Genomic DNA, 23,593 nt, shown 5'->3' with positions numbered 1-23,593 from the left:
TTGCACTCCAGCCTGGGTGACGACTGAAACTCTGTCTAAAAAAAAAAAGAAAAACAAAAAAAAAAACAAAAACAAACCCAAAAAACAAAAAACAGAGAAGGCAGCCGAAGGATACCAAACAGTCTTTATCTCAAATTTGCCACCCAAGAAACACACAGGCTCACAGAAACATGATAGATCAGTGTGTTATAATTATGGTGCCCAGCCTCAACTGGAATCCAACCCCACAGCTGTCCAGTAATCCTTTTTTTCCCTTTAGTCAGCTCTTTTGAATGCTATTTCATTATAAGCAAACCTATAAGCTAGATAACTTTCTACCACGAAAGCTACAATCTTACCCTTTCCCACCTTCTCATGCTACAATAGAAGAGGTGTCCCTCCTCTGTCTACAAAGAATCCTAGCAATGCTCTAGAATGAATGTCTTTCTCCTTCTCATCAGCTGTGAAAAAAGCTCATCTTTCACTACAAAAATAATTCCCTTAATCCCACACATCCTCATAGCTATTGCTCTTCAGTTACTTTCATTTATCTGACAGCTGTCTATGCTCATGAGCACACCTCCTGCTCTCTCCTCAGTCTGTTGCCATCTGGCTTCTGCACCTACCATTCCACAGAAACAAGTCATACCAACCAGCAGCCTCCCAGTTGTTAAATCTATCAGAACGCCCACTCCTTACCTTCCTTCTCAGTATGCATCACTCTGTGGATCTTCTTTCCTGCCTGCAACATCCTCTTTTTTTTTTTTTTTTTTGAGATGGAGTCTTGCTCTGTAGCCCACGCTGGAGTGCAGTGGCGCGATCTCGGCTCACTGCAAGCTCCGCCTCCCGGGTTCACGCCATTCTCCTGCCTCAGCCTCCCGAGTAGCTGGGACTACAGGTGCCCGCCACCACTCCTGGCTAATTTTTTGTATGTTTAGTAGAGATGGGGTTTCACCGGGTTAGCCAGAATGGGCTTCATCTCCTGACCTCGTGATCCGCCTGCCTCGGCCTCCCAAAGTGCTGAGATTACAGGCGTGAGCCACCGTGCCCGGCCCATCCTCTTTTCTTAGCCTAAATGTTGAGGTGCTGTGGGGTTCTCCTCTGGCTGTTTTCTACTCTATCTATATGCTCTCCTTGGTCCATTTCCTCCACTCCCATTGCTTCAGTTGAAATTTATATGCTGGCCAGGCGCGGTGGCTCATGTCTGTAATCCCAGCACTTTAGGAGGCCGAGGCGGGCGGATCACAAGGTCAGGAGTTAGAGACCAGCCTGACCAACATGATGAAACCCCGTCTCTACTAAAAAAAAAAAAAAAAAAAAAAAAAATTAGCCAGGCATGGTGACGTGCGCCTGTAATCCCAGCTACTCAGGAGGCTGAGGCAGGAGAATCACTTCAACCAGGGAGAAGGAGGTTGCAGTGAGCCGAGATTGCGCTATTGCACTCGCCTGGGTGACAGAGTGAGACTCTGTCTCAAAAAAAAAAAAAAAAAAAAAGAAATTTATATGCTGATTAATCCCATTTCAGCTCATATTTCAGTGTTCAGCTTCAGCATATATAGCTGTGTATCATATAATTTGGCTGTCCTACAGGTACCTCAAACTTGACAAACATACCCTAAACTCAGTAACTTCCCTTCAAATCCAAATCTCTCCCCATTTTTCTAACTCAGTGAACCTGTGTGTCACTGTCAGAAACCTGTAAGTCATCCTTATCCTTCCACTATGCCCAATCAATCACAAGTTCTATCTAACCTAGTTGTCTCAAATCCATTCATGTCTCATCATCTTTCCTATACTGCTAGTGTAGGTCTACTTCATGCTTAGATTACAACACTGGCTCTTATCATGGCATCCAAGACCTACATGGTTTGTGCTCACCTTTCCCACCTAACACCCTACTCGCCTCACCTGAACGTGTTTTCCTTTCCCCACAGCACCATGGTCTCTTTTCTCTCCAGGCTCCGCACTTGCTGTTTCTATTTCATGGAACATTCTTCACCCAGATCCTCTCTGCCTGGGTAACTCTCAGAGAACACCACCTCAGGAAACCTTCCCTGACCATCCCAACTGGGTTAGAGGCTCCTTTTCGGAGCCCGCACTCTGGACTACTCCTAGCAGCACACTTAAAATACTGTGTTACCTGGGCGCGGTGGCTCACGTCTGTAATCCCAGCACTTTGGGAGGCCGAGGCAGGCAGATCACGAGGTCAGGAGTTCGAGACCAGCCTGGCTAACATGGTAAAACCCCGTCTCTACTAAAAAAATACAAAAAATTAGCCAGGTGTGATGGTGGGCGCCTGTAGTCCCAGCTACTCGGGAGGCTGAGGCAGGAGAATGGCATGAACCTGGGAGGCGGAGCTTGCAGTGAGCCAAGATTGTGCCACTGCACTCCAGCCTGGGTGACAGAGCTAGACTCCATCTAAAAAAAAAAAAAAAAATACTGTGTTCTGACTGTTGGCTTATCTGTCTGTCTGGGATACATTGTTATATGTCTGGGGCTGGCGTGTGGTAGGTACTCAAATACTGTTTGATGAATGAATCAATGTAGAAAACATTTAATAATGTAAGTGGTTATGTACCTAGTGGGGTGTACAAATAAAAAGTATAATAGGCAGGAAGAGATCAGTGAAGGGACTGAAAAACCTTCACTTTTTCTAGGGGCTTTGGGTGGGACCCTGAAGGAGGGGAAGAATTTAAACAGGGAAGGAAAGGACATTCAATGTATACCCATCAACAAAGGCCTGAGCACACAATGAGTCTGGCCTATTCGTGGGAAAAACAGGGGATCAGCCTGGTGGAAGTGGAGGGTTTCTGACTAGAGAACCCTGACTGCCAGGTTGGAGATTTGTGCTTTCTCCCGTGGGAATGAGAAGCTCCCTGATGATTTGGTTCAAATATTTTAGGAGGATGAATGTGGAAATCTGCCTTCTTTAGGAAGAGGACGAAAGCAGATTAATCACCTAGATAATTGTTGCAGCTGTCTAATTAGGAGGTGTTAGGGTTGCAATGGGCTTTGGAAATCAGGTAGCACAGTGCTTCTGTATCCTGGCTGCACTTTAAAATCACTTGGGGAGCTTTTGAAAAATGCTGATGCCTAAAGCCCTTTCTCCAGACTATTTAAGTCAGAATTTATGTGGGTGAGGCTCAGGCATCCACAGTTTCAAAAAGCTCCCCAGGTAATTCTATTGCACAGCTAGAGTTCCTCATTTTAGAAAAGACAAAACTAGGGCTCAGAGAGTTTAAGATACAAGCTTAGCTCAGAAACCACTCGCTGGCAGAGTGGTACCTATGACTGAACTGGAACTGCTGATTCACCTCCTGTTTTTCTGTTATATTCTAGTCTCTCTTAAAGCCTACCTTGGGGTATGGATGTAGAAAAGGAGAAAAATGGGAAGCAGTGTGGTATAGATAACTAACAGGTAAAGTTAGCCTTTATGAGTAATTTGTCCAAGCTCTGAACCCCCATATTCTCTGCTGTGACGTGGGAACAATAATGCTACATGTAGCTCCAATGTAATTAGAAATAGTGTGTGGAGCCCCAGCACTGTTCTTGTTAGTAATATGATTAGTATTTTCATTGTTATTGGAGAGAATGGATAGGAGACATTTTCAAATCATTTATTGGATTTGGTAATTCATTAAAGGCATAGAAGAAGAAGAAAACAAGAACATCTAGATTTTTAAGTCCAGACGTCTGAAAATATAACGGTTCCACATAAGGAAGGCAGGCTGAGCTACAAGGGGGATAGGGAAGTAGGGAGGGGCAGAGCGGGACTAGAAACTTCAGCAAAAATTCAGAGCGATTGGCAGGGCAGCGTGGCTCACACCTGTAATCCCAGCACTTTGGGAGGGTGAGATGGGAGGATCACAAGGTCAGGAGTTCGAGACCGGCCTGGCCAATATGGTGAAACCCCATCTCTACTAAAAAATACAAAATTAGCCAGGTGTGGTGGCGCGTGCCTGTAGTCCCAGCTACTCAGGAGGCTGAGGCAGGAGAATCGCTTGAACCCGGGAGGTGGAGGTTGCAGTGAGCCAAGATCGTGCCACTGATGATCTCGGCCCACTGCAACTTCTGCCTCCTGGGTTCAAGCTATCTTGTGCCTCAGCCTCCTGAGTAGGTGGTATTATACAGGCATGCCCCACCACACCTGGCTAATTTTTGTATTTTTAGTAGAGACGAGGTTTCACCATGTTAGCCACGCTAGTCTTGAACTCCTGACCTCAAGTGATCCACCCGCTTCGGCCTCCCAAAGTGCTGGGATTACAGGTGTGAGCCACTGCGCCCTGCCTGCTCTCAATAAAATTTGAATCTACGAAATCCTTTAGTGATCCAAAGAGATTTGGGGCCAGGTGCGGTCTCTACTAAAAATACAAAAATTAGCCAGGCATGGTGGCAGGCGCCTGTAATCCCAGCTACTAGGGGGTGCTGAGGCAGGAGAATCGCTTGAACTGGGAGGTGGAGGTTGGAGTGAACTGAGATTGCACCACTGCACTCCAGCCTGGGTGACAAAGCAAGACTCCATCTCAAAAAACAAAAACAGGCAGGGTGCGGTGGCTCATGCCTGTAATCTCAGCACTTTGGGAGGCTGAGGCGGGCGGGTCACGAGGTCAGGAGATCGAGACCATTCTGGCTAACACGGTGAAACCCTGTCTCTACTAGATACAAAAAATTAGCGGGTGTGGTGGCACATGCCTGTACTCTCAGCTACTTGGGAGGCTGAGGCAGGAGAATCGCTTGAACCCGGGAGGCAGAGGTTGCAGTGGGCCAAGATTGCACCATTGCACTCCAGCCTGGGTGATAGAGCGAGACTCTGTCTCAAAAACAAACAAACAAAAAAGAACAAAAATAAAGAGATTTGTCTGAGTGTTATGGCTCGTGCCTGTAATCCTATTTGGAAGGCTGAGGTGGGAGAATCACTTGAGCCCAGGAGTTCAGCTTGGACAACATAGCGAGACCCCATCTCTAATAAATAAATAATAGAGAAATTTGGACCTATACTAATTTGTTTACTTTTGTTTGATAGATTATTTTAAATTGTCTCCTTAGCAACTGACTTTTGAATTTTAATCCACTTACAAGAAAGTGTAAATCCTGTAAATCACTCTCTGCACAAAAAGACTTAGTTCACAGGCTCCTTTGAGAATGGCTGATTCCAGGTTTGAGGCAAGGTAATCTAAGGCAGTCCTACAGTGTCTTGTGACACAAAGCAAGGAAGTGTTCAGAGGAGGTGAAGACATGTCAAAAGTATAGGAGCCAGCTCAAACAGGCTTCCATTGATCAAATTTGGGACAATTTAAGCATCAAAAAGAATGAGGAACACAATAAATTACAATATATTAAATACAGAAATAATACATTAAATACAGAAAGAATACATGATCTCTTAGAGATATGTGTTAAAATATGACAGATAAACTGATATGATGGGTGAGCTTCAAAATCATACCAGGCAGGGGCAAAGGGGGTGGGGATGTGGATGAAACAAGAGCAGCTATGAGTGGTAAATACTCAAGCTGAGGGAGTATGGGGGCTCATGACAGTGCTTTGTTTACTTTGTGTTTAAAATTCCTCATAATAAAAAGTTCTAAAAAACAAACATAAAAAATCCTGGGCTGGGCCTGGTAGGTCACATCTGTAATCCCAGCACTTTGGGAGGCTGAGGTGGGAAGATCGCTTGACCCCAGGAGTTAGAGCCAGCCTGGGTAACATAGCAAGACCCCAGCTCTATTTTTTAAAATAATAACAATAATTTTAAAAATCCTAACAACAACAATAATGATCCCTATGAGTTCACAGTGCTACTCAAAAAAAATGGGAAGGAGAGGAAGAAAAAGCTCTTTTTTTTTTGGAGACAGAGTCTCACTCTGTTGCCCAGGCTGGAGTGCTACAGTGTAATGGCACAATCTCAGCTCACTGTAACCTCTGCCTCCCAAGTTCAAGTGATTCTCCTGCCTCAGCGTCCCGAGTAGCTGGGACTATAGGCACACGCCACCACACCTGGCTAATTTTTGTATTTTTAGTAGAGACAGGGTTTCGCCATGTTGACCAGGCTGGTCTTGAACTTCTCTGACCTAGGTAATCCGTTATTTATTTTTTTGAGACAGAGTCTCGCTCTGTCACCCAGGCTGGAGTGCAGTGGTGCAATCTCAGCTCACTGCAACCTCTGCCTCCCAGGTTCAAGTGATTCTCCTGCCTCAGCCTCCCACGTAGCTGGGATTACAGGCATGCACTACCACACCCGGCTAATTTTTGTATTTTTAGTAGAGATGGGGTTTTGCCATGTTGGCCTGGCTGGTCTCAAACTCCTGACCTCAAGTGATCTGCCCGCCTCTGCCTCCCAAAGTGCAGGGATTACAGGTGTGAGCCACTGTGCCTGGCCAAAAAAGCTCTTCTTTCTGGAAAAATCCCAGGCAATAAATATAGATAGGATACTACAATTATAAAATCATTATTTTGTGACTATCAATATAATATTCAGGTGAGAGGCATCAAAGGGTGAGAGGCTGAGAAACAGAATAGTCACATGGTCTATCCTGGAGATCATTTCTTCTTTACAAAGGGAACAAGACACCTTTGAGACCCTTGCGGAGAAATCTGGGAGAGGCCACTTAACCAAGTGCCCACACTCAGCATCACCATGAATGGGACAAACCAACATGTGTCTTGCCCAAACCGTTTAGCCTGATGAAGTCGAGTCATGAGGAAACATACTTCCAGTCAGACAAGTCCAGTCAGACAAGGCCACTCTAGAAGACAACTGATCAGTGCTGTTACAGACTAAAGAGATGTGACAACTAAATGAAATCAGTGCTCTCTGGATTCTAAAGTGAAAAACTGTTTTTGTAAAGGGCGTTATTAGGCCAAATGGAAGAAATTTGATATAATTGTATTAAAAGGTCCTTGTTCCTAGGAGACACCTGCTGAAGTATTTAGGGATAAAAAGTTGTGATGTTTGCAGAGTACTTTCAAATGGTTAAGAGAAAAAAGTATATAAATAAAGTATAAATGTGTGTGTGTACATACACATGGAGAGAGACTATAGACATTTAGCACCAATAAAGCAAATACTGCAAAACAGAAATGACTGGTGATACCACGTGAATGTATTCACTGTACTCTTCCAATTTGTCCATGGGTTTGAAAGTTTTCCCAATACAAAAGTGAGGAAGGAACTTAAGCTCACACCATAAAAGCTGGTTTCACTGGTTGCCTGATGGCAACTGGGTGGCTGGGCAACGAGACGAGGAGGGAAACTCTTCATTGTAGCACACATCTTTCTGTACCATTTGATTTTTCTTTCTTTTTTTTTTTTTGAGATGGAGTCTTGCTCTGTCACCCAGGCTGGATTGCAGTGGTGCAATCTCAGCTCACTGCAACCTCCACCTCCCAGGTTCAAGGAATTCTCCTGTCTCAGCCTCCCGAGTAGTTGGGACTACAGGCGCCTGCCACCACATCCGGCTAATTTTTGGATATTTAGTAGAGACAGGGTTTCACCTTGTTGGTCAGGCTGGTCTTGAACTCCTGACCTCAGGTGATCTACCTGCCTCGGCCTCCCAAAGTGCTGGGATTACAGGCGTGAGTCACCATGCCCGGCCCCATTTGATTTTCTGAACCAAGTTAATGTATTATCTATATTAAAAACAATATTATATTTATATTTAAAAACATAGTCATCTCTAACATTAACCATTTATAGTATCAAAACCTGCTGAATTACATTTCCACAAATATACAAACGCCAAAATCCTTCGGTAATTATATTTCTGTTTGTTACAACATTCTATAAAGTAATTTATATAGAAATATTACACAGAAAAACTGAGTGCAGTGGCTTACACCTGTAACCCCAGCACTTTGGGAGGCCGAGGCAGGCAGATCACCTGAGGTCTGGAGTTCGAGACCAGCCTGGCCAAAATGGCAAAACTCTGTCTCTACTAAAAATACAAAAAAATTAGCCAGGCATGGTGGCACACGCCTGTAGTCCCAGCTACTCGGGAGTCTGAGGCAGGAGAATCGCTTGAACCCGGGAGGCGGAGCTTGCAGTGAGCCGAGATAGTGCCATTGCACTCCAGCCTGGGCGGTAGAGTGAGACTCCATCTCAAAAAAAAAAAAGAAAAGAAATATTACATAGAAACTACACAGAGGACCAGGCACAGTGTCTCACACCTGTAATCCCAGCACTCTGGGAGGCCGAGGCGGGTGGAGTACTAGGTCAGGAGTTTGAGACCAGCCTGACCAACATGGTGAAATCCCATCTCTACTAAAAATACAAAAATTAGCTGGGTGTGGTGGCAGGCGCCTGTAATCTCAGCTACTCAGGAGCCTGAGGCAAGAGAATTGCTTGAACCCGGGAGGCGGAGGTTGCAGTGAGCTGAGATTGTGCCACTGCACTCCAGCCTGGGCAACAGAGCGAGACTCCATCTCAAAAAAAAAAAAAAGAAACTACATAGAAAGCAAATAATTTCTGTGTTTCTGGGTGTCCCGGGAATTTAAATGGTAGCTGACCTAAATACTACTATTTCAACTAATTGTGTACCCAAGGGTATGTTCCTTAATTTTAATAAACCTGGGGTTTCACTTGTTCCTGAAAACTTATAGCGGAAACACACTTGAACACCTGAAATAATGCAACTGACCTAGTTCCCAGTGCTTTTTGGCATAAAAAGTCAGCTGCTTTGAAGCTGCTAGTGTAGGCTTCTTTTTACCTTTGAATAACTGAAACTTTTGGGAGTCAGAGAGAAAGAGGTATTTTTCTCCCCCCTCCCTTTGAAGCATTATTTATTATATAGCAAAGAAGAAAAGGAAATGACCATGCTATGGATGATTGCTTAATTAATTATAATAAACATAAAGCTGATCAATACATACATATATAAAATGATCCTCAAGTTCTATCATTAAGTGAAAACGTCTATGGCGTGTTGCAGGTAAGTATGTGTATGCACTATGTGTGCTTGTCTATGCAGAGGATAGCTCTGGGGGAATACAAAGAACCTACAGTGAGGCTTCTGGAAGGAAACTGGAGGTTGGGGAAAGACTTGTTTTTCACTCTAGACTACTTTGGAACTGTTTTACATTCTTACTAATTAACTGCACATTTTTTGTTTCTTTATGTTTCTTTGTTTTCTGAGACAGGGTCTCGCTCTGTCACCCAGGCTATAGCGCAGTGGTGCCATCACCCTCAGTGCAGCCTTGACGTTCCCGGACTCAGATGGTCCATCTCAGCCTCCCAAGTAGCTGGGACTACAGGTGCACACTACCACACTCACCTAATTTTTGTATTTTTTGTAGAGACAGTGTTTCACCATGTTACCTAGGCTGGTCTGGAGCTCCTGAGCTCAAGCAATCTGCCCCCCTCGCTTGCTGGGAAGTGCTGGGATTACAGGCATGAGACACCACAACCAGCCCCAAGTAACTTTTGAACACAGTATGTTGACTGTAAACACTTAGGCTAAACACAGAACTGTAAACCAATAGTAAAGTCTAATTAATAGTTTTTTTTTTTTTTTTTACAATGGTTTAAAACATGGATTAGCCATTCTAAGACTATTTTCTGTATATTCTAGGATTGAACAAGTAAGTAAATAAACATGGTGGAGCTGGCTTTCTCACTGTTAGAAAAGGGAGTTACAGGCCAGGCATGGTGGCTCACGCCTGTAATCCCAGCACTTTGGGAGGCTGAGGTGGGTGGATCACCAGAGGTCAGGAGTTTGAGACCAGCCTTGCCAACATGGTAAAACCCTGTCTCTACTAAAAATATAAAAATTAGCCAGTTGTGGTGGCGCATGCCTGTAATCCCAGCTACTTGGGAGGCTGAGGCAGGCGAATAGCTTGAACCCGGGAGGCAGAGGTTGCAGTGAGCAGATATTGTGCCATTGCACTCCAGCCTGGGCGGCAGAGTGAGACTCTGACTCAAAAAAAAAAAAAAAAAAAAAAAAAAAAAAAAGATAAAAGGGTAGAGGGGAAGGAAAGGGAGTTACAAATATACAAATATGGAAAAGAGAGAGACTTGGATGAATTCTGTAGTCATGGATTAGAATTGGAACTATCAATATGAACTCACAGCTTTTAATATAGATTCACAGAAATGTAAATACCTATAGGCGTTGGGTGTATAAATATACATATTTTCCAACTGAAATGACCTTAGTAGCAATGAACACACATAATGCTTAGATCTTGGTTTCTAAATATTGTTCTCCACTAGAAGGAACAAGCCTTCTTAAAAAAATAGTTGATGGTAGGGCAGGAGCAGGGAAATTAAAAGATAAACACAGAACATTTGTTTTGCCAGAAATTGAAGGAAGTGCTCAAAGCATGATGGAAACATGTCAGAACGATGAGCAGCCAATTTGGAGGGGCACCCACTTGCCAAATGTGGGTAGACTTGAGCATTAAAATAAATTATTGTATAATTATTTTATACAATATATTTTATACAATTATAGTCAGTTTATAACCCACTGACTATAAATAATCTAAGAATTCACACATAAAGAAAAAGGTAAAGGGAAGAAAAGGAAAAGCTGTTCCTTAAATTAGAATGCTACTAGTAAGCACAGAACAAATGAAGGAATTAGAAAGTCTCTATTTCGAGGCCATGATAGTAATAGCTCTGTAATAACTGATTCAATCAGGAATCATCAATGGAAACTTAAATTATCATGTGCAAGTTTGATGAGAAACTGGATGCCTACAGAGTTTCAAATTATCTTCTGGAAGATTCTAATTAATGACAAAAGGAAAAACAGTGGAGAAACCTGAAAGACAACATCTTATGCAAGTGTTCAAGGTGAGATCACCAGCAATGGGACAAATTCACATCCTGAGCACTGAGGACACCTCACTTCTGTGGCAATCCTGTTAAAAATATACTGAATCTAATCATGAGGAAACATCAGAGAAACCCAAATTGAGAGACATTATAGAAAATAATTGGTTTGGCTGGGCGCCATGGCTCATGCCTATAATACCAGCACCCCGGGAGGCCGAATCAGGCAGATCACCTGAGGTCGGGAGTTCGAGACCAGCATGGCCAACATGGAGAAACCACGTCTCTACCAAAAATACAAAATTAGCTGGGCGTGGTGGTGCATGCCTGTAATCCCAGCTACTTGGGAGGCTGAGGCAGGAGAATGGCTTGAACCTGCGAGGCAGAGGTTGCGGTGAGCTGAGATCGCACCATTGCACTCCAGCCTGGGCAACAAAGAGCGAAACTCCGTCTCATAATAATAACAATAATAATAATAATTGGTTTGCACTCTTCAAAAATATTAATAGCATGAAAGACAAAGAACGACTGAGGAACTGTTGCAGATTTTAAAATCTGACAATGAAATGAGATAGTGATCCTGGGTGGATCCTGGACCATAAAAACCAAAACAAATTGGGAGGCTGAGGCGGGCAAATCACCTGAGTTCAGGAGTTTGAGACCAGCCTGGCCAACACGGAGAAACCCTGTCTGTACTAAAAATACAAAAATTAGCAGGGTATGGTGGCAGGCAGCTATAATCCTAGCTACTCAGGAGGCTGAGGCAGGAGAATTGCTTGAACCCAGGAGGTGGAGGTTGCAGTGAGCCGAGATCATACCACTGCACTCTAGCCTGGACGATAGAGCGAGACTCTGTCTCAAAAACAAACAAACAAAAACAAAACAAAACAAAACAAAGCTGCATGCCGGGGCATGAGCCTGTAGTTCCAGCTACTCAGGAGGCTGAGGTGGGAGGATTGCTTGAGCTCAAGAGTCTAGCCTGGGCCGGGCGCGGTGGCTCATGCCTGTAATCCCAGCACTTTGGGAGGCTGAGGCAGGTGGATCACGAGGTCAGGAGGTCACCTGGCTAACATGGTGAAACCCCGTCTCTACTAAAAATACAAAAAACTAGCCAGGCATGGTGGCGGGTGCCTGTAGTCCCAGCTACTCGGGAGGCTGAGGCAGGAGTATGGCGTGAACCCGGGAGGCAGAGCTTGCAGTGAGCTGAGATCGGGCTACTGCACTCCAGCCTGGGCAACAGAGTGAGACTTCATCTCAAAAAAAAAAAGACAGTCTAGCCTGGGTAACATAGCAAGATCCCATCTCTAAAGAAAAAACACCAAAACACCAAAACCAAAACCAAATAATTTGTTTTCTCTTGTGCTTTCAGTGACATTTCTGGGAGAACTGACTAAATCTGAGTAAGGTCTACAGATTAGTTATAGTATTGTAATAATGCTGATTTCTTAATGTTCATTACTGTACTGTGGTTATGTAGGAGAATGCCCCTGCTGTTACAAATACACATTGAGGTAATTAGGAGTCAAGAGGCATAAGCATCAGGTCTGTAATTTACTCTGAAAAGTGTGTGTGTGTATGTTTGTGTGTGTGTGTTTGTATATGAGAGAGAGAGACAAAGGGAGAGAAAAGATTTCAGGAATCTTGGTGAAGGGTATATGACAATTCTTTGTAGTAATCTTGTAACTTTAACTTTTCTGTAAGTCTGATGTTATTTCAAACACACACACACACACACACACACACACACACGCCCCTTTGATATCTTTGAAACCAAAACAAATAAACTGAACATCCTTAATCATAAGCAATCTTTGTTTCCTTAGGATTCTTAGTGAAATTAGTAAGTCAAAGGTATATGGTTTAAAAAATTGATATATATATTAATATATATAAATACATACATATTATATATATATTATATATATATATATATAATATATATACTTTTTTGAGATGGAGTCTCTCTCAGTCTGTTGCCCAGGCAGGAGTGCAGTGGCATGATCTTGGCTCACTGCAACCTCCGCCTCCCAGGTCCAAGTGATTCTCCTGCCTCAGCCTCCTAAGTAGCTGGGACTACAGGCGTGTGTCACCACACCCAGCTAATTTTTGTATTTTTAGTAGAGACAGGGTTTCACCATGTCAGCCAGGCTGGTCTTGAACTCCTGGCCTCAAGCGATCTGCCCACCTTGGCCTCCCAAAGTGCTGCGATTACAGGCATGAACCACAGCTCCTGGTCGATATATATATTTAAAAGATTGATACTGGCTGAGCACAGTGGCGAATGCCTATAATCCCGACACTTTGGGAGGTCGAGGCGGGCAGATCACTGGAGCCCAGGAGTTCGAGACCAGCCTGGGCGACATGGTGAAACCCTGCCTATCAAAAAAATACAAAAATTAGTTGGGCATGGTGGCTTGCACCTGTGTTCCCAGCTACTTGGGAGGCTGAGGTGGAAGGATCACTTGAGGCTGGGAGGCGGAGGCTGCAGTGAGCTGAGATTTCGCCACTGCATGCTAGCCTGGGCAACAGAGTGAGACTGCCTCAAAAAAAAAAAAAGATTTTGAAATATGTTGACATATATAAACAGAAGTTTTTGAATCCTTCTGAATGTGGAGGAGGAGAAAGGCAGGGGAAATGCAGGACTGAGGGGTCGAAAGTAGGGTAAGGCATGGGTCCTCCCAGATGAGAAGAAGAGGAGCTGGAACTATGGAGCATGCTCAGAATGAGTGGGAACCAAATGATGGAGCCGTCGAAGGATCAGCAGATGACAGTGAAGGACTAAAGCTCATGACCACTTGAGATTCTTTTCAGAAACATAATCCTTATGTGGTTTACCAATTGCCCACAGTAATTAATCTGCATAACAGTATAGTAAGAGCAAGCTCAGGTCAGGTACTTGGTCAAATGAGAGTGCCTCGATCTCTCCCTTTATGTGCTTCCCTCTGCTGCAGGCCAGTTACCCACTACTGAGTCACACTGAGTCCCTGAGCCTTTCCTGTTGGCAACCAAGAAGCAGCTACCACATCTTCAACAAGTCCACAGTCACATGTCCTAATACCCTGGTATACAATGTAAATATATAATCTAAAATAAGCTTTCATTTTAAATGCCCATAATGAATTTAATTACGTATAAATACAAGCTCCTATGGAGTATTTGCTATTTGCCAGGGTCTATGTCTAAGTGCTTTGTATAGATTATCTCATTTCACCCTCCTGATAACTCCATGGGATGGCAGTATCATTATCCCCATTTCACCGATGAAGACAATTAAGTCTAGAATGGTAAGTTAACTTTTTCCATGTCATAAAGCTTAGATTCAAACTCAAGAGTCTAACTCCAGAGTCTCCACTCTACAATGCTACACTGGATAAAAAATTTTAAGAAGAAAAAAGGTCGGGTGTGGTGGCCTGTAATCCCAGTACTTTGGGAAGCCAAGGCCAGGGGATTTCTTGAGCCCAGGAGTTCAAGACCAGCCTGGGCAACATGGCGAAACCCCAAATCTACAAAAAATACAAAAAACTAGTTAGGTGTGCTGGTACGTGCTTGTAGTCCCAGCTACCTGGGAGGCTGAGGTGGGAAGATCATCTGAGCCCAGTAGGTTGAGGCTGCAGTGAGCTATGATTGCGCCACTGCCCTCCAGCCTAGGCGACAGAGTGAGACCCCCTACCCCCGCCCCCTGGCAAAAAAGAAAATCGAGAAAAAAGATAACCAGTCATAAGTGTAAAAAAAAATTTTTTTTTTTTGAGACAGGGTCTCACTCTATCACCCAGTGCAGTGGTACAATCATGGCTCACTGCAGCCTCAACCTCCCATGCTCAAGCTATTCTCCTGCCTCAGCCTCCAGAGTAGCTGGGACTACAGGTGTGCACCACCACGCTCAGCTAATTTTTAAATTTTTGGTAGAGTCAGGGTCTCACTATGTTGCCCAGGCTGGCCTCGAACTCCTGGGTTCAAGTGATCCTCCAGCCTCAGCCTCCCAAAGTGTTGGGATTACAGGCATGAGCCACTACACCTGGCCTAAAATTTTTAAGAAATTGGATGCCTAGGATGAAAATTATATTCTAGTAAATACACATCTCATTTTTCCATTCTATAATCAGCCAAATATTTATTTGGGAAAGGGCATTACCTGGCAGAAGAATTGTTGCTGGGTTCCTGTTCCAGGTGTGTTACTGAAGGTGCTGGTAGACTTGGAAGAAGAAACTGGAAGACGATGAGACACACTGACTGGTACTGGAGTCCTGTTTGGCTGGGTCAGCTGATCTCCTGTAAAGTTTGATCCTGATGAACCAGACTGAACTGCAGACCCAAGACTAGGATGGGCAGTGCTGGCTGAGCTGACAGCAGGGAACCGACTAGGTCCTGACATGCTTGTCACCGAGGGCATGGTGGCGAAGCCAGGTCTTCCTTGGGAAACGCTGCTCTGCCCAGGTGACAGGTGTAATACAGTTGGGGATGCCTGCTGCAAGGGCATCTGTCCACCCACAAGCTGAGGAGAGGCATGATTGGCTATCACTGGACTTCCAGAGGCAGCAAATGTCTGCCCAGACACTAAGTGGACGGCAGTATTCTGGTTGTTAAGCATCTGTCCGGTATATGGTTGGTTGGTCCTGAGCATGTTGGAAGAGTTTCTGTTCAACATGACATGCTCTGAGGCCACTTGGCCAGAAATGAGCTGAGAGGGTTGAGTTTGAAGAAGTTGCCCATTTATAGTCTGGACGTGGTGTACCGAGTTGGAACTGACAGAAAGGCTTGTAGGTATAAGGAACTGACTTTGGGGTGCATGAGGTTGGCCCATGGGGGAATGAATAACAATACTGCCCCCAGTGCTGCTCACTGCCTGTGAGGTGACTGGCTTTCTTGTGTTCTGTTGGTTTACAATGTTCACAGACATGTGTGGACCAACTACTGAGCCCTGGGGTGAGCTTGCAGAAGCAAAAGAGATCCCTTGTTGTACGTGGTGCTGCTGAATTCCCAAATTGTTCACATTGTATGTATTTTGCTGACCCATCTGGATAGGCTTTGGCTGTATATTAATTGGGACTTTATTTGAATTTGGTGCAAGACCCCTTTGTATGATGATGTTATGCACAGGCAAAGATGTTTGAAAATTTGTGCTGTTAAATGGAACGGTAACAGGCTGTGCTACTGGACTGGAACTGGAGTTCCCAAACAAGGAGTTGCCATTAGGAGTCTGTCTATGAACCAGGAGCCCTCCACTCACATTTGATGGGGCTTGCTGCCCGCTGCCCTTTAATATGATTTGAGATCCATCTAGGTTATTAATAGTCATCATGGAAGGATGATTACCAAATGACCCAATTAACTGTATTTGACCAGAACCACTAATCTGACTGCTATTAGACAAATGCTGGCTGGGAACACTGATCCCCACATGTTGCATAAAGCCATGTTGTACACCCACTGTATTGCTTGCAAACGATGCTCCAACAGGCACATGCGTCACCCCTATAGGCTGCAGCGTCTGACCTGAGTAATTAGAAACATTAGAAGCCTGAGTAAAGGATGCTGATGAAGAAGGATGAAGCTGAGCTTGTGCAAACTGTTGGCTTGAACCTATACTGGCATCCAAATATGCCTCTTCTGCCAATGTCTGTTCAGTGATATTGGCCTCTTGCAAGGATTTCTGAAGAATGTCGAAAGGTTGGTCCTCAGTGAGATCAGGAAGAGGAGAAGACTCGAGTTCATCTTCAAGAAACTGGAGGCTACTTGAAAGTGGCAGTCCATCACTGGGCCCTTCTCCAAGCTGGTTGCTTACACCTTTGAGGGATGACTTAGGATCAGCATTCTAAAAAAATAAACAGTATGTTACATGGCATATGTAACCTTTAAAAAGGATGCATAAAAATTAATCTTACTTTTACTTTTTTTTTTTTTTTGAGATGGAGTCTTGCTCTGTCACCCAGGCTGGAGTGCAGTGGCGCGATCTCAGCTCACTGCAAGCTCCGCCTCCCGGGTTCACGCCACTCTCCTGCCTCAGCCTCCCCAGTAGCTGGGACTACAGGCGCCTGCCACCGCGCCCAGCTAATTTTTTGTATTTTTAGTAGAGATGGGGTTTCACCATGGTCTCAATCTCCCGACCTCGTGATCCGCCCGCCTCGGCCTCCCAAAGTGCTGGGATTACAGGAGTGAGCCACCGCGCCTGGCCAATCTTACTTTTGAATATGAATAAAGCATGACAGTCTGCTTCTCAGGCATAACTCTCTAAACTGCTCACCTTATTCTGATATTTTATTTCCATCGTAATGATGCTTGACATTATAAGTATATGCATCCATCATGCTGATAAATTATTTTATAGAGAACAGATAATGCGAACATACTGAGGACTACTTGGAGCTTAGCTTCATTTTTTTGAGATACTGCCACAGACTTTATTTACTTTTTAATTTTTTGATCTGGGGTCTCGATCTTTTGCCCAGGCTGGAGTGCAGTGGCCCAATAATAACTCACTGCTGCTGTGAACTCCTGGGTTCATGAGATCCTCCCATCTCGGCCTCCTGAGTAGGTGGGACTACAGGTGTGCCCCACCACACTGAGTTAAATTTTTTTGTTTTTGGTTTTTAGAGATGGGGTTTCACCATCTTGCCCAGGCTGGTCTTGAACTCCTGCACACAAGTAATCCTCCTGCTTTGGCCTCCCAAAGTGCTGGGATTACAGGCGTGAGGCACCGTCCCCAGCCTCAGAGTATTTTCGAGATTTCTACTACACTGACATGATGCAAAAATAGTTGCCAATAAATACATATTGAATGAAGCAATTTGAAAAGATAGAATTAATACTCACATGGAAATAGGACAGTTGCTAAATAAAAATCATTAATGTTGAGGGATAGGCCAAATATCTACTTTATGGGTTTAACGGCATCATATGTAGTGATTATTTGTTCAAAATGAATGTCAGAAATGCTACTGATTCACAAGCCTTACCAGAGATCAGTGTTGTGGCAGAGATATCTTGCATGATATGATCTTACGTGCCTTACACACACGTGACTATTAAAAAGAACTGTCCATCCCAAGGACTTTCTGAACACCATTCCATTTTATAGGTGAAGAAAATATAGGTCCTGATGATAGTAAGTTAATATTTACTGAGCACCATACCAAGTGAGTTCAACAGTATAGTCAACTAATGTTAACCACCCTCTGAGGTAATTCCATTGTTATTCTGGTTTCATAAATGAGGAAATTGGCCAGGCGCGGTGGCTCACACCTATTAATCCCAGCACTTTGGGAGGCTGAGGCGGGCGGATCACCTGAGGTTGGGAGTTTGAGACCAGCCTGACCAACATGGAGAAACCCTGTCTCTACTAAAAATACAAAATTAGCTGGGGGTGGTGGTGCATGCCTGTAATCCCAGCTACTAAGGAGGCTGAGGGAGGAGAATCACTTGAATCTGGGAGGCAGAGGTTGCAGTGAGCCAAGATTGTGCCATTGCACTCCAGCCTGGGCAACAAGAGTGAAACTTTGTCTCAAAAAAACAAACAAACAAACAAACAAGAGGAAATTGACCCTCACAGAGATTTAGTGATATATCTAAGGTTACATGGCTAATAAGTGGTAGGGCAAGGAGTCAACCTTGGGCAGTACAACTTCTGACTACCATCCACAGCACAACAAAGCAACTGAAAAGAGTAAGGGAACCTAAGGCTCAAACACAGTAATCTCGATATAGTCTCCAGGCAGGACACCCCAATCCCCCAGGTCAGGTTTCTTGCCTAGATGCCCCTGGAGGTTAAGAACATGGAGGCTGGGCACAGTGGCTCACTCCTGTAATCCAAGCACTTAGGGAGGCCGAGGTGGGTGGATCACCTGAGGTCCGGAGTTCAAGACCAGCCTGGCCAACTGGGTGAAACCTCGTTTCTACTAAAAATACAAAAATTAGCCGGGCACGGTGACACGCGCCTGTAATCCCAGCTACTCAGGAGACTGAGGCAGGAGAATTGCTGGAACCCAGGAGGTGGAGGTTGCAGTGAGCCGAGATTGCACCACTGCACTTCAGCCTGGGCAACAGAGCGAGACTCTTGTCTCAAAAAAAAAAAAAAAAAAAAAGAACATGAGTTCCAGAGCCTGGTGGCCTGGGTTAGAATCCTAGCTCTGCAACTCATGGCTGTGTACTATTTGGCCAAGTAACTTAACCTTTCTGTGCTTTAGTTTCCTCATCTCTAAAATATGTATCTTTTTTTCTTTTTTCCCCTGAGACAGAGTCTCACTGTGTCACCCATGCTGGAGTGCAGTGGCCCGATCTCGACTCACTGCAACTTCCGCCTTCCTGGTTCAAGCAATTCTCCCTGCCTCAGCCTCCCAAGTAGCTGGGATTACAGGTGCCCACCACCACGCCCAGCTAATTTTTATATTTTTTAGTAGAGATAGGGTTTTGCCATGTTGGCCAGGCTGGTCTTGAACTCCTCACCTCAGGTGATCCACCTACCTCGGCCTCTCACAAGTGTTGGGATTACAGGTGTGAGCCACCGCACCTGGCCAAAATATGTATCTTAATAGAACCACTTCATGGAATCATTGTGAAGATTAAATGAGGTTAATACATGTCTTGGGTTTCTTTTTTTTGAGATAGGGTCTCACTCTGTCACCTAGGCTGGAGTGCAGTGGCACAATCTTGGCTCACTGCAGCCTCCAACTCCTGGGCTCAAGGGATCCTGCCTCAGCAGGACTGGGACTATAGGCATGCACCACCATGCTCATCTATTTTTTTTTTTTTTTTTTTGAGACCGAGTCTTGCTCTGTCGCCTGGGCTGAAGTGCAGTGGCGCAATCTCAGCTCACTGCAAGCTCCACCTCCCAGGTTCAAGCCATTCTCCTGCCTCAGCATCCCAAGTAGCTGGGACTACAGGCAGCCGCCACAACGCCCGGCTAATTTTTTTGTATTTTTAGTAGAGACGGGGTTTCACCGTGTTAGCCAGGATGGTTTTGATCTCCTGACCTCATGATCCGCCCACCTTGGCCTCCCAAAGTGCTGGGATTACAGGCGTGAGCCACCGCGCCCAGCCAATTTTTTTTTTTTTTTTGAGACAGAGTCTTGCACTGTCGCCCAGGCTGGAGTGCAGTGGCGTGATCTTGGCTCACTGCAACCTCCACCTCCCAGGTTCAAGCAATTCTCCTGCCTCAGTCTCCTGAGTAGCTGGGATTACAGGCACACGCCACTACGCCCGGCTAATTTTTTGTATTTTTAGTAGAGATGGGGTTTCATCTATGTTGGCCAGGCTGGTCTCGAACTCCTGACCTCGTGGTCTGCCTGCCTCGGCCTCCCAAAGTGTTGGGATTAGAGGCGTGAGCCACTGCGCCCAGCTGCTGGTCTAATTTTTAAATTTTTTGTAGAGATGGGGTCTCACTATGCTGGTTGGTCTCAAACTCCTGAGCTCAAGTAATCCTCCTGCCTTGGCCTCCTAAAATGGTGGGATTACAGGCATGGGCCACCATGTCTGGCTGAGGTTAATATATGTTAAGCTCTTAATGCCAAGCACATACTAAATGCTCAAGTGTTACTCATTATCTTTGTTTTTCTCATTTAAGATGAAAACAACTTATAAGTAACTATGAATTAAGAATAATTTCTTTAAAGATTATTATGTAACAAGGTTCAAAACATTCTAATATGAGTTTCTCAGGCTGTAACATTTCTGAGTCATTTTAGAAAGAATGTTGAGGCCAGGTGCAGTGGCTCACGCCTGTAATGGGGCGGGGATCACTTGAGATCAGGAGTTCAAGATCTTCCAGGCCAACATGGAGAAATGCAGTCTCTACTAAAAATACAAAAATTAGCTAGTGCGGTGGTGGGTACCTGTAATCCCAGCTACTAGGGAAGCTGAGGCAGGAGAATTGCTTGAACCCAGGAGGCAGAGGCTGCAGTGAGGCAAGATCGTGCCACTGCACTCCAGCCTGGGCAACAGAGCAAGATTCTGTCTCAAAAAAAGAAAGTTGAAAGCTTAGAAAAATGGCAAAGTGGATATATAACTTGTCTTTTTATTATTTAAAAGACAACCTCATATAGTTTGTCTTTTTATTATTTATTATTTATTTATTTATTTATATTTTTTTGAGACAGAGTCTCGCTATGTGGCCAGGCTGGAGTGTAATGGTGCAATCTCGGCTCACTGCAACCTCCAACTCCCTGGTTCAAGCGATTCTCCTGCCTCAGCCTCCTGAGTAGCTGGGATTACAGGCATGCGCCACCACGCCAATTTCTGTGTTTTTAGTAGAGATGGGGTTTCACCGTGTTGGCCCGGATGGTCTCGATCTCCTGACTTCATGATCTGCCTGCCTCGGCCTCCCAAAGTGCTGGGATTACAGGTGTGAGCCACCGTGCCTGGTGTATTATTTTATTTATTTATTTATTTATTGTTTGAGATGGAGTTTCGCTCTGTTGCCCAGGCTGGAATGCAGTGGCGGGATCTTGGCTCGCTGCATCCTTTGCCTCCTGGGTTTATGCAATTCTCTGCCACAGCCTCCCGAGTAGCTGGGATTACAGGCGCCTACCACCATGCCTGGCTAATTTTTTTTTGTATTTTTAGTAGAAATGGGGTTTTACCATCTTGGCCAGGCTGATCTTTAACTCCTGACCTCGTGATCCACCCACCTCGGCCTCCCAAAGTGTTGGGATTACAGGCATGACCCACCGTGTCTGGTCTATTTTATTTTTTAAAAATAGAGACAGGGTCTTGCTATGTTGCCCAGGCTGGTCTTGAACTCCTGAGCTCAAATGATTCTCCCACTTTGGCCTCCCAAAGTGCTGAGATTACAGGTGTGAGCTACTGTACCTGGCCATATAGCTTGTCTTAATTGACTAAGTTAAAAGTAGAAAATGTCTACATAATTCAATAGATTTTCTTCCTATATAAATTACAACAGGCTGGGCACAGTGGCTCACACCTGTAATTCCAACATTTTGGGAGGCCAAGGTAGGTGTATTGCTTGAGCCTGAGAGTTCAAGACCAGCCGGGCTAACATGGCGAAACTCTGTCTCTATTAAAAATACAAAAATTAGCCCGTGTGGTGGCATGCGCCTGTAGTCCCAGCTATTCGGGAGGCTGAGGTGGGAGGATCGCTTCAGCCTGGGAGGTCGAGGCTGCAGTGAGCTGTGATCGCACCACTGCACTCCAGTCTGGGTGACAGAGTGAGGCCCCATCTCAAAATAAATAAATTAAATTAAATTAATTACAACAGACAAGGTAAGGATTCTCATGATACAAAGGCAGCTAAAGGCTCAGTTCACAAGGCATCAATCAGACAGAAACCATTCAATCATTGCATTTAGTTTCCAATACTCACACTAGAGTTGGCGAAAATTGAATTTGAATTGGCTGCAGAATATCCTGCATTAGTCAAGTCATCATTGCTCTGCAAAGATACAAATTCAATAGGTGGTTACTACTTTAACTGTAAAGCAGAAACAAAATAGATGTCTGTGGTATTCTACGCATTACTTACAGATTTATTACTAGGTCCATGTAGAAAATAGTTCAATGCTTGTGGGTCTCTAGAAAAGAGAGGAAAAAAAGAGATAAAACAACAAACAAATACACTATCTATATTTAGAACTAATTTTTACTAGAGTAGAAAGAAAATGATTTATTACCTAAGTAAAATCCTCTCCCTATTTTAAAACAATTAGTAGGTTTTTTTTTAAAATCTTGTTTTTGTTTTGATATTGTGCCATTTCCTATTATTATTCACTTCTGCCTCCTGGGATTTATTAGGAAATAAATTTAATAAATAATTACTTGCTGAGCACAGTGGCTCATGCCTGTAATCCCAGCACTTTGGGAGGCTGAGGCAGGAGGATCACTTGAGTCTAGGAGTTGGAGACCAGCTTGTACAACATGGCAAAACCCTGTCTCTACAAAAAAAAAAAAACACAAAAAATTAGTCACAGGCATGTGACTGTAGTCCCCGCTACTTGGGAGGCTGAGGTGGGAGGATCGTGTGGGCCTGGGAGGTGGAGGAGTGAGCTGAGATTGTGCTGCTGCACTTTAGCCTGGGTGACAGAGTGAGACCCTGTCTCAAAAGGAAAAAAAAAAAAGAATTACTGAATTACAACCCCTATGTTAATCATGTCTCTGTTTCTCTACTAAACCTATGATTATTATTTAATTTTTATTTAAAATACCTACCAGGTGTTATATGCTATTAGGTTGTCTTAGTGTTCAGCAAACCTCACACATTTGATTTACCCAGGTTTTGGAATAAGCATCTTACCCAATAAGATCAAGGAGACACGAGTCATCATCATCATCCATGACAACTATAAAGAAAAGGGAGAGGAAAACAGGTTTCAGTAAAGCAGATTAAAGACAGTAGTATCAATGCAATACAAAAGTATGCCTTACACTTTTCTGGATAAATAACTGTAATTCACGTGAGTTTTCCTCTGCTTAATATTAATGTAATTTTAAAAATTTTGAGGTCATTTGAGAGATAAAGTATTCAATTTAAACTTTTTATTGAAAACAAACCTTTAACTTATAAGTCAAAAAAGAATCTAGACAAATCAAAGACAGTTGGCAGCAACCTCCCTCACATGCAGATTCCCCTAAGGGGCTATAAACCATGAACAGTAACTTCCTCAAAATGTACAATAAACAAGGGGAAAAATAATATTTATGTTTTAGAAAAGATCTCATAGACATAGAGGTCTTTTAATTTTGTGACTCAATGTTCCTAAACATGGTGAGCAACCTACATTTTTTGCCATATTCTGGCTATCTTTAGGAAGATAAGAAAATGGTTCTTCCTGCATTTAGAGAGAGAAGAGGGGGCACCCTAGCCGCAGGCAGTCTCTGCAGGCTCTGGCCTGCCGGTCC

The 23,593-nt window shown here is 44.1% G+C and overlaps 1 protein-coding gene across 7 annotated transcripts in view; it reads right to left on the bottom strand.

The window, feature by feature from the left end:
• BICRAL (BICRA like chromatin remodeling complex associated protein) overlaps nt 1-23,593 on the bottom strand; it is a 121,228-nt gene that overhangs the window by 22,645 nt on the left and 74,990 nt on the right. For all 7 annotated transcript variants that reach the window (XM_063604905.1, XM_034962103.3, XM_034962102.3 and 4 more), the window contains 4 exons: nt 22,989-23,034; nt 22,221-22,269; nt 22,062-22,130; nt 14,883-16,562 (listed from right to left, as the gene is read on the bottom strand). In XM_063604905.1, coding sequence (XP_063460975.1) covers nt 14,883-16,562; nt 22,062-22,130; nt 22,221-22,269; nt 22,989-23,029 — 1,839 coding nt within the window. In that variant the 5' untranslated portion in view covers nt 23,030-23,034. The remainder of the gene's footprint in view (nt 1-14,882; nt 16,563-22,061; nt 22,131-22,220; nt 22,270-22,988; nt 23,035-23,593) is intronic.

This window comes from Pan paniscus, chromosome 5 (genome assembly GCF_029289425.2).
Source record: "Pan paniscus chromosome 5, NHGRI_mPanPan1-v2.0_pri, whole genome shotgun sequence".
NCBI classification, from domain to species: domain Eukaryota; kingdom Metazoa; phylum Chordata; class Mammalia; order Primates; family Hominidae; genus Pan; species Pan paniscus.
Note: the sequence above shows the minus strand (reverse complement) of the source record. Positions and strands in the feature narration are given on the sequence as shown.